This window comes from Lactuca serriola, chromosome 5 (assembly GCF_051521515.1).
Source record: "Lactuca serriola cultivar US96UC23 chromosome 5, Lser_US96UC23_V15, whole genome shotgun sequence".
Lineage (NCBI taxonomy): Eukaryota > Viridiplantae > Streptophyta > Magnoliopsida > Asterales > Asteraceae > Lactuca > Lactuca serriola.
Genome location: NC_136412.1, coordinates 324,592,853 through 324,604,638, shown reverse-complemented (window position 1 = coordinate 324,604,638; position 11,786 = coordinate 324,592,853). Strand labels below are relative to the sequence as shown.

The 11,786-nt window shown below is 31.2% G+C and overlaps 1 protein-coding gene across 1 annotated transcript; it reads right to left on the bottom strand.

The window, feature by feature from the left end:
- Positions 1-9,203: 9,203 nt before the first annotated feature.
- LOC145055137 (RING/U-box superfamily protein) lies at positions 9,204-11,159 on the bottom strand. Its single transcript, XM_079003429.1, has 2 exons — positions 10,945-11,159; positions 9,204-10,814 (listed from the first exon to the last, which is right to left on the bottom strand). Exon 2 carries the CDS (start codon positions 10,480-10,482, stop codon positions 9,397-9,399), a length of 1,086 nt encoding a protein of 361 aa, XP_078859555.1. The 5' UTR covers positions 10,483-10,814; positions 10,945-11,159; the 3' UTR covers positions 9,204-9,396.
- Positions 11,160-11,786: the final 627 nt, after the last annotated feature.

Here is an 11,786-nt window from a genome sequence, read left to right as displayed (position 1 = left end):
ATATAGTGGCACAGTGCAGATCAAGATGCGCAAATGCATGATGGCATGGCTGGGAAGTTAGATTGCTGGTGTGTTCCAGAACTTTGGAAGAATTTAGTTTCTCTTGGCACATTGGCTAAGAATGTGATGAGGTATGTTGGTGAAGGTTACTAGGTCAAAGTGACCAAAGGTTCTCTTGTTATAATGAAAGGGAAAATGTATCATGGAGGGATCTATATCCTAAAAGGTAGTACAGTTATGGGAACAATGGCTATCTCATAATCCTTGAATGAAGGTGATGATAAGATAAAGTTATGGCATCTTAGGTTAGGGCACATGAGTGAGAAGGGCATGTCAGTTCTAAGTAAACAAGGACTGCTTGGTGGAGAGGCTACTGGAAAGATAACGTTTTGTGAAGCTTGTGTCAAGGGAAAGCATCACAAAGTGAAGTTCAGTACCAGTCAACACACAAGCAAGGAAATCATAGAGTAAGCTCACTCAGATATGTAGGCTCCTGCACTAGTGAGTGCACAGGTCCACTCACACATACTAGTGAAAGGCTGTTACAGGCAAACATATCAAGTGCTTCACGATACACTGCAAGATGTAATGGAGTGAGTAAGTACCGGGTTAAAGGGACATGGCATGATCATCATGTTGTGGACATGGGGCATATGACTTGCAGATGTAGGAAATGGGAGTTAACAGACATGCCCTGCCAGCATGCAGTTGCAACAATCAATGAAATGGCAGATAATGGTGAGAAAGTAGGAGAACTGTACACCTATTTGCATAAGGTGTATTGGCTAGAAACATGGAAAAGCATGTACTCTTTCACAATCGACCTTATCAAAGGAAGGAGCATGTGGCCTAAGAGTGATTTTCCAACAACCCTTACCCCTCCACCACACCACAAGCATCCAGGAAGACCAAAAAAGAAAAGGAGGCAAACTGCTGATGAGAATAGTGTAAGCGAAAGTTAGAAAGAGAACCCACAACAAGATCAATGTGAAAGTCAAAAGCTAACTAGGAAATTTGTGAGTGTGACATGTAGTAAGTGTAAGAACAAGGGCCATAATGATAGGACATGCAAGGGTAAGGGGGAAATGGAGGTACCAATCAAGCAAATGAAGTTTGAAGTGTTGCAAAGGTAGGCTACTAGATTTTGTGTTTTATTTATGGTTGTAATAGTTGGTAATGTTTTAAAACTCTAGTTATTAAGTAATATTTATTCCCTTTTGAACTTAGTTATGTAATAGTTATGCACTTTTGAACATGGTTATGCAATAGCTTTGTAATTTTAGTACTACTTAATGGTAATGTTTGGTTTTTGTTTTGTTAAAGCAACTTTTGGTAATGTACTTTCTGGTATTCTATTATGGTTAACATCATAGTCAGTATTTAACATTTTCACCATTACACCATACACTATTAACTGTTTCAACTGAGACAATTTATAACAAAAACTATTGAGACAATTTATAACAAAAACTAACCCTTTCATTAAAACAAGTTACCATTGATAACCAAAAACTAACACTTTCAGCTTACAATTTATAACAAAAACTAACACTTTTGACTTACAAAAACCAACACCAAAACACAACATTACAACAATCTTCCAAAAACTACACCCTAACATGTAAGCCATAATTCCTGAAGTAGATAACCAAAAGAAGTAGAACCCAACTTATAACAAAATACGTCTTGAAGTTTGTTAATTCACGTTGCATATTCCCCAAATCCAGCTCATGCCTGTTGATTGTTCTCAGCAATCCTGGTATTTTAGCTATCGATCTTGGAGACAGGGGGGGTCAACCCACCAAATAAATCCACATTTTGAATCCTACAATTATACAGAAAAGTGGATGGACTATTAAATCAAAATCGTTGACCTAATTTTGCACATTGTTACCTGTTTAGGGCATGCAAAGAAACGACGACCAGGGTTTAAATGTTCGCACAACAGCATCTCTTCCACAAAAACACAGTTGTTGCACCATTGTGAGTAAACAAAGAAATCGATCAACCGAGAAAAAGTAAGAGAGAAAGATATGTTGTCTGAATGAAGATGAAATAGAAGAGAGACGTTGTGGGTTGGGTCTTAAAGGAGTTTTCAAACCACGGGGACTAATAGATGAAAAGACGAAATTACCCTCACATGGAGGGCACGTGCTACACTAAACGGAAGGAATTAGACGTGAGTTAAGTCTATGGACCAAAACCACAAGAAGTTTCATGTTTTGGACCAACCATGCAACTTGAAAACATTTTGGACCTTATCCACAATTTTTGGATAACCACAGGGACAAAAAATACAGCTCACTGTTATAATTAAAATCAATTCGGAATTGGAATGAAGTAATATTTAGTAATACCGGTAATTTTTAGTCATTAAAAAATCACCTAGTTATAGGAATCAAATTCCTTAATTTTTTCTAATAACCGTTAACTTCTTTCTTTTTTATCTCCTGTTACTTTTATACTTTTGTCCCTAGGTATTTATTTATTTTTTTTACTTTTTAGAACGGTAAATAATATATTTCCGTGGATGAAATCCATGACAATCTTATTACATACACTTTTTTTAGGCTATCCGGTATCCTTACAACACATATACACGTGAAAACAATTATATATCATCAAATGCCCTTTCACAACAAACCCATTATGACCGTGTTTGGCAAAAGTAGCTGTTAGCTGGAAGCGGTTAGCGGGTAGCTGGTAGCGGAAAACTGTAACTTTTATTTGTTATATGAGTGTTTGTCAAAAATAGTTAGAAGCTTTTGAAATATCTAAAATAAATAAAAGGACAATTGATTAAAAATAAATAAATATATAAATATATTTTTAAGGGTAATTATGGAAATCGATTTGAAAACTAAGTAGCATTTTGTTAAACGCTACATGAAGTAGCTTTTAGATTTCAAGTGTTTTATTTAAACTAAAAGTTAAACGCTCGTACTACGAAACAAAGTTTTTTGTTTAACGTAGAACGTTTTGTCAAAAGCTAAAAGTTAGACACTTCCAAACACTTCCAAAAGCTCTGTGCCAAACACGCCTTATACCTTTGGGGATGGTGTTCATTTGTGAAAAACTAGTGAACAACCGATGAAGAAGAGAGAGAGGAGAGAAAAGAAAAAGAGAGATAGACACAGAAGAGAGAGAGGGGGAGAAAAGAAAAAGAGAGATAAACACAAAGACTTTGGTGATCTTTCGTGGTAACACCACTTCACAACACACTCACTGTATTTTGAGGTGGTGTTTATTAATAGAAAGCCTTTTCACATAAGGCCCTCATGGGATTCCTATGCGTGATAAACCTCCATACCGTATGACCTTATATACTTTATTAGTGAACACAATAGTTTTTTGTCATACATAATAATTCATACATTAAATATTTTTACAATACAATATTTTAAAACACTAATTGTTGTGTATGGAAAAAAAATTATTGTGTACGAATCAACGGGAGGCTAGGTATCAATTATTTATAAGTTATAACCATTAGATATGTTAATTCTAAGACTATAATTGTTAGTTACTGAAAATAAATCAATTAATGTAAACCATTAGATATTTAATTTACACCGTTAGATTTTTCGATTCTAACCATTAAATGTTGTCATTGTAAGGCCAAATTATCATTTATTTTAATTGTTTGCTTTATTTGAATTTTTACTATATTTTTTGTTTGTGTATGGAAAAATTAAATATATTTTTTTTTGTTTATATTTATCTGTTTAATCATATAAAATTATTATATATAAAATCTATTAATTTCTTTCTTTAATTTTTTTTCTTGATTTTAACATTGTCATGCAATAGGTGGAAATATTTACTTTTTGAATTCAGCAATAACATTAAAAATAGCAAGATGCTAGGTATCATCAAGCCTTGGATGGTTGTGATTGGAATTGTGCTAGTGGGGTGTGTTAAGATAGATGGCTTGTGTTTGTATATGTCTTTGCTTTAGGTTTGAATTGAATTTATGTGGTAAAAGAAAAACAATCAAAATGAATTTAATTAGTAGGTATATGATTACTAAAAGATGAAAGATTGAAAAGACAGCTTCTCATGCAAACCCTAGCAATGGAGATGACCAGACAGAATGATTATAAATAACCATGCTTTCTCTTCTTTGATTATATCTAATAATCATCATCATTGGTATCATTTGTAGCCATCATGCATTTCTTCCGTTCATTTCCATTCAATTCGTTCACATTCTTTAACCTGGGATGCTGTTTTATGTTGGCCAACGGTGGGACATGCATCCCACAAAAACTGAATGAAGCCATGATGTCTTTGATATGGATGGACGACCATTATTATACTCATATAGTTTTGTTATCATCATCAATATGTTCCCTCGTAGATGGATACTTATGATAATAGTATATACATGTATCATTCCATGACATGATGTGTGTTCAAGATTTGTTTTATTATTATAAGGTACCCTAATCAATAATATTACTCGATATGAGATACTCAAATTAAAGATTATATTTTTCTTTGTAAATGATTTTACCTTTTATGGTAAATAATTAAAAAGATGAGTTAAACATGAAACCTTTTGGAAAATAATTCTTTTGATAAAATGTGTACAAATATATCATTTGAAAAGCTGAAATATAACTTTTGCTGGTGGCATAATTATTCTTATAGTTGAAAATATGATAGGGGATACAATAACCATGAAATGATTAAAGCATATTAATTGTGTGCTTGAAATTGAAACAAATTGAAAGAATAATTGCATGCCTACTCTTGATGAATTGATTGCCCTATTTTAATTTTATTTAATATAATATATATAGTTGTCTTTAATTTTCTGCCAATTAATATAATTTTTTTTTTTTCAAAAACTAAAAATCAACAATATATATGTTAATGTTACAAATGTTCAAGAGTCTATTACGACTATCCGGTATGATGATTGTTTTGAAAGAAAACGTAGAATACAAAAAAAAAAATCAACAAACTTATGATATAATATTCAGTCTATGAATATTGGTGTTTTGATATTCAAAAAGGTTAAAAATGATTTTGGAAAGTGATAATGAGAAGGAGAGTTGACCAAAATCAAAAATAAGGATTTTGCTTGGAATGGACTCATTCACAATTAGACAACTTTTCCTTCTTCTGAGACTTTGTTCTTGTAATCAATCATCAAGCCCACTTTAAACAATCACCTTAATCATACCTCTCATTATCTTCCACATATTCTTTTTCTATTTCTTTTATACGGCTTAGTTAAATTATTTAATCACCTATGTCTAATAGGTGTGATCAGTCTCCATCATCATACACATTTGAATAATGTGTACGATTTTCTTTCGAAGATGGACATAGTACCCTATCGAGCATTGATGCCAATGACACAAAACAAAACATGATAAAATATATGATATTGTGCTTGCATAATAAATACGAATGATATTGGGCTTGACATGCAATAAATTGACACTCCAATAGATGTTAATGAGAGAAATAATACAATGTTTTGTGCCCTAAGATAGAACAATATAGGCAGAGACTCACCAACGATTATTTGTCTTTGCAAAAGACGTCAATGTTGTCAACTTGTCATCATTAACGTCATCAAAAATCGCCCTACAAAAGTTATTCAATTTAATTCAGTCCACCCTAATTCCCTACTATCCAGTTATATCCTTTTTTTACAAATGTAAACTAAGAATTAAAGTTTTTGCAATTAGATGCTGACATCCTAAAACTATAACTTATGTTGGAAATGGTCAATGTTGTTAATGGTTAATGTATAGTTATGAGCGTTTGAAAGTTTAGCATGACCCAACCATATAAAAGCTATCTGAGACAAGAAAATCAATTTGTATCTATTACAAAATCTAATATTTGTAAGATAAATACATATAGAATGGTTGGTTGTGTAACTCCAGTTGTTCAATTTGATGATGAAATCGTGGTATAATGATGTGGGTTTATCTTTTACTTTTTATTTTTCATCTTTTATCAAAAAAAATGTAACATTTTTTCCCCATTATTAAAAAATGAATGAGTAATGGATTGGGTTATAAAGAATAAGAAGTTTTTAGATCCTCAAAATCTTCATGCGATACAGAGGTTTTTTATAAGAATCTTTATATAAAAGAACTAGTTTATAACCCGTGATAACCACGGTTATAAAATTAATTAAAATTTCTTATTAAAAAATCAAAATTATTAATCAATTATTTTAAATAAATTATTATTTAAGAGATATTTTTTAGTTATATAAAATTATAACCGTTGATTTAAATAAATAAGTGGAGTTATATCATTTTATAATTTATATTAATTTTATTTTATTTTTTTATCTAATGTTATTAATTTAATATAATTAAAGGAAGAAATTTTAAAATTTAAAATTTAAAATGAAGAATCAATTATTAATTTAATAAAATTAGAATGGAAAATTTAAAATTTGAAATTAATAATTAATAGATTGACAAGTGGCATGATAAATGGTATATAACATTAATGAGAATATAAGATTAAACCTATTCTTTTATTAGAATTAGAATAAGAATATGTTTTTGCGCCCCACGTCCCTATTTATCCAAATAAAAACTTATAAATTATTAAAATGTTAGCCCATATATAAGCGCCCGAAATAAATTGGGCCATATTAAAATTAACCCAGAATTTATAAGTGAATGACCAACTCAAGACTCACCAGATATCCAAAATACAAATTAAAAAACATATTTGTGTGCATCATTCTGTAGCACACACACATTTGTTTATTCAAGAACTAGGTGACATTTATGTATTACATGAATTTATTTAAAAATAATTAAATATAAAATTTTAACAATTTAAAAAGTTTGAATTTATAAGAAAAATTTTGAATTATTCAAATTAATAAGGTTTTAATATATTGAATAAATTACATATATAAACCTTTTTTAATAAATATCATATATATATATATATTACCTTACATATTAAATATTGAATTTTAATTTAACAAAATGAAAAATACAATAAAATGACAAGTGGAAAATAGAAAATTAAAAAATTCTAGAAAATGACATGTGTCCAAATAAAGGAGAAGAGAACATGTGGCAAAAAGTTATGTATTTATCAGAGATGATTCCTTATTCATAAATACAATGATAGCGTTGAAGAACCATGTTTGTTTTTCTTTGACCTCTTAAATAAGCACAATGTGTTGGAGAGAACTGAGTTCTATGTGTATCATAACGTGCAAAAAGAATTTGAATTGTGAACTCAAAAGTACTTTGTATATGATCCCATAAAGAGTTCTTTATTATCGGGACTAGCACGGAGGGTGTATAGGGTGTGCAACTGCACAAAACTTGGAAAATTTTAGGTACCATTTGCATAGTAATTGTTTAAATATAAAGATGTATTTAGTTTTGGTTCATAAAAATTGGCTAAAGGAATTCTCCAAGGCACTTAATTATTGTTTTAATATAAAAAAAAAAAAAAAAAGATCAAATATATGATTTTTTTTTACAGGGCCCATGATATATTGGGCCGAACTGACCCATTGACACTTTAAAACCTTGCCAAATTTCATTCTAAGCCGTCAAGTTTTGATGAAATTCTCATTTTGTTCTTTTGGGGGGATTTAAGTTGGAATTTGATAAAAGGAGTTATATATAGTCAAAGAGACCTCATCATGAATCACTTCATTTAGCTATAGTAATTTTTCACATATAAACCAAGAGAATAATTCAATGAATCGTTATAAATCATTGGAAAGATGGTGGAATACTGGTTGTTTACATAGAGATGGATCGAGATAGATAGTTTATTTTGGTTGATGTAGAGCATCCAAATGGGAAAAATGACAAATTGTGGCAAAAGAAGTTCAAATGACCATAACTTTTGATATGCCAAGAGGTTGGAGGCCCGCTTTACATTATTAGAAAGATGTATGGTGTACTGAAGGTGGTATGTTCGACTTAACTGTTTAGGCATCCAAGTTTCTTTTTTTTCTTTTTTTTTTTTTTACAAAAATTTCACTTATCTCACAATTTAATTTTGTCCGTTTTGGTTGTAAAATAATGTGATTATAGTGATTTCCGAAATTCACATGACCGATTAGCATTTTACTATAAATTTTAATTATTTGAAAATTCGGCGATACCTATCAAATTTAGATCTCTCTAGTAAAGAAATTTGAAAGTAATGTTTAGAGAAATCTTGAAATTCATAAACATCATCCCTTTGGGATTTCTAGAACAACTCTTATTCTTGCTCCCGTTATGTTTTATTGGTTTTGATAATTGTAATATAGTATGTCAATACCTTTAACAACGTGTATATCTAAAATCAATCTAGTTTTTATTCAAATCTACACTAATTTTCGCATTAAACGTGAATATTATAGTTTTTTTCCTTTAGTTTTTTGAAAAACTATAATAAGCAAAATAATATCTCCATAAAAATGATTGTATTTACATACTATAAATATACTAACGAAACGTCGGCGTTTTCTGTATATAGAAAACATGTCTTACATATAAAAATCATACAAAGTTACAATGTAAAATTGCATACATAATGTGTGTGAGATTTGAAACTGCTCTACTAATAAACCTAAGTACTTTGCTGGAAAAAGGAAGAATGTTGTTATTCTATAAACAATAGTACGTAGCTATTTGGAAAAAGCTACGAAATAAGTAAAATAACTAAATTAGCTAATGCTATACAAATTAATAAGAAGAAAAACTTAGTAAATAAAGCAAATAGTTTAAAACCTTAACCCAATAATGACTTGACAATTGAAACAAATCCTTGACACAGACTCCACGCCTTATAATTGCAGCCCAACTTCTATTAAGCCCAACAGAATATCAATATTGATTTTTTATAAAGCTAAAAAAGTTTTGTCGGAATTTGTTCAATACTCAATTTTAAATGGTTTGGAATAACACGTTTTAATTTTTCACTTTGCAATTAATTAAAAACAATATTTATTTTTTAATAAATATTTTTTTATAACTTTATGCTCTAACACAAAGCCATACTCCACTATACATAAAATAAGGTTTGGAATAATTCATATTCATGGACCTCAAACACAAAACCACAAAACCACAAGGACTAAAAATACAACTAACCAATGTTGCATTTTTTACACTAAAGAAGTCGAATAAAAAGTTTAATATCATATCATGAGAAAACTAATAGTCATAATACCTATACATAAAACATTAACACCATTCCAACACAACTCAAAGCACCATCTAATTGCAGAAAACTCTTAAAAGAGTAAAATGTTTTTAAGCATCAAATTGCACAAAACAAATATATATATAAAAAAAAAGTTAAAAACACATCTTTTAACATAGATTCAGAACCCACTCACTCAAAGTCAAAGATGTTCAAAGTTTTGAACAAAACCCTTTTCTCATTTCACTGCAATCTCCTCCTTCTAGAACGAGACTCTCCACTATTAACATCTTCAACCCTAGAACTTGATGATTCACATCTTCTTCTTGAACTCGTTGACACAGAAACCCTAGAATCTGTTTCAGTCTGACTTTCAGATTGTATCACAGCAGCAATACTCGACATCGAATGTCTATCTTCCATTAATGGAATCTGTTCAAGATTCCTCTCATATGATTCAACAAAACCCTCAACAGAATTCAAACTACCGCCACGTGGCGGGTGTGGATGCGGGTCCACGGTGGCATGTTCCGGGGCGGCAGTTACTGGATCTAAACCCCTTCGCATCCCTCTTGAAGTGAAGATTCTATTTAACAATGAATGATTTGAAGGTTCTTGTGTGTTATCAGAAGTTAAATCGAATCGATTATCGAGCCTTCGAATCATTTCAAACATTGGGAGATTGAGTGTGTTTCTTTGAATAGCTTGTCTCCAGCTTTCTATTCTGTTTGCTTGTGGTCTATTTGGAATCTTGAGATTTGAATCGATGATTTCTTTGTTTACAGGTGTTCGATTTCCACGGCTATAAATTGGAGTTATGGTTTTCATTGTTACTTCTCCTTTGCAAATTGGACATTCTTTTGAATCGGAATGAACAAATAGCCATCTATAAAGACATGGCCAACAGAAAAGGTGTCCACAACAAGTGACTACAGGCTCACTTGCTAAATCCAAACATATGTTACAATCGAAAAAGCTGCCTTCATTTCCATTGTTCTTTTCAAGATTTGTGTTTCCCATAGCCTCGTTTTCTAAGTACTTATCACCATTTTCGTTTGTTTTGATCATATCTTGAGGCTGTTCTTCGTCGTCATCATCATCTGTCAACCCTAGAGAGGTGTTTCTAGCTTCCATGGAAACAGGCATATGTCTCCAAACTGATCGCAATCTCTGCCTACCCATAGGGCGATTAGAAACCACTTCCCTCATAGACCCGAGTAGCCAATCTTCAAAGCTCATAGCATGTGGTTGATCATCTGGGGAAGGATGAACGACAGGTCCTAAATTTAGGTCAAGATTCATTGTGTTCTGTGGCGATTGATCCCCCATTAAAACCGTATACAGAACCTCCAATTCAATTTTTCAAGGAAACAGAATCAAAACCCTAATTTCTTCTCGATTGATGTAACGTATAAGCAGCGGAAAACGTCAGAACCCCAAATCCGAATTTTGTATGGGGAACACGATCTAATACTGTAGCAGCATATACATATCTGCCAAGGATTTTAACAAAACCCTAGTTTCGCACTCCAATTGTTGTACTAAAACCCATCTTCTTACGAAATTGGATCACAACAAGCCGAAAACCATTTCTCTTTGAAGTATAAAGAGGGAAAACCCTGATTTTTATGGTTCAGATTTCTAATCGCGGTATCAAGAAGCTATCAAGAAACAGGACATGTAAGGTGCAAGCTTGTGATAAAAATTAAACCTTGAACTCAGCTAACAAAAGTAAAGTTAGGGTTCTAAACGGGTACAACAATAAATAAAACAGTAATTAAAGATCAGAACCTTAATTGAAGCAGAGATGCGAGTTTTTCATCGGCAGGAAAAAAGATTGAGACAAATATGTTATAGAATATCAGATGAACTAGCCATCGATTGAATCATCTAATACAAGAACAGCAATCTGGACTGAGAAAGACGGGAGATTGTAATGATTCTCAAAGTAAGATATGAGAGAGATACCCCCCAAAGTTTAGTCGTTTTCGTTTTATTGTTTAGTTAATTTTTTATTATAACTTTTTGGTTTTATACACCAAATCAAACATCACACATATCTTTCGTTTTTAATGGGCTCAAATCCGATCTTTAGTTTCATACAAAATTTTAAAACTTATGAAATAATTTTTGGGATATCTTCCAGAAAAAGTCCATATAATTTGGGCTTATTCTTATATATTAAAAAATAAATAAATAAAAAATAAAAGACAAATATCTAGTAATTGTTTTTAGAAAATAACAAAAAATTGATAATTGCTTAGAGAGGTGGGTATGGGCAACGGCGTTATTGGGTGTTATTGCATGTTATAACATGTGAACACCGCCTCCCTTCCCCGTTATTAGGTGTTATGAGACTGCGCGTTACTCCCCGTTACCACCATAACACGTTATAACGTGTTTTTTTTTTGTCGTTTTCCTAATAACGTGGTGTGGGCGTTGCCCACACCTACCAGTCTTAGGATTTTAGCCGAAAATCCTAGGAAAATGTATATTATGTGCTTATTATATAGTCATAATTCTTTTGAACCAAAAATGAAAATGTGTGGTATCATACTTTATTTTTATGGTTTGTCATATTATTATTATTTTGTACAACAACAATAACAACAATATATATTTTTTATCAAAAT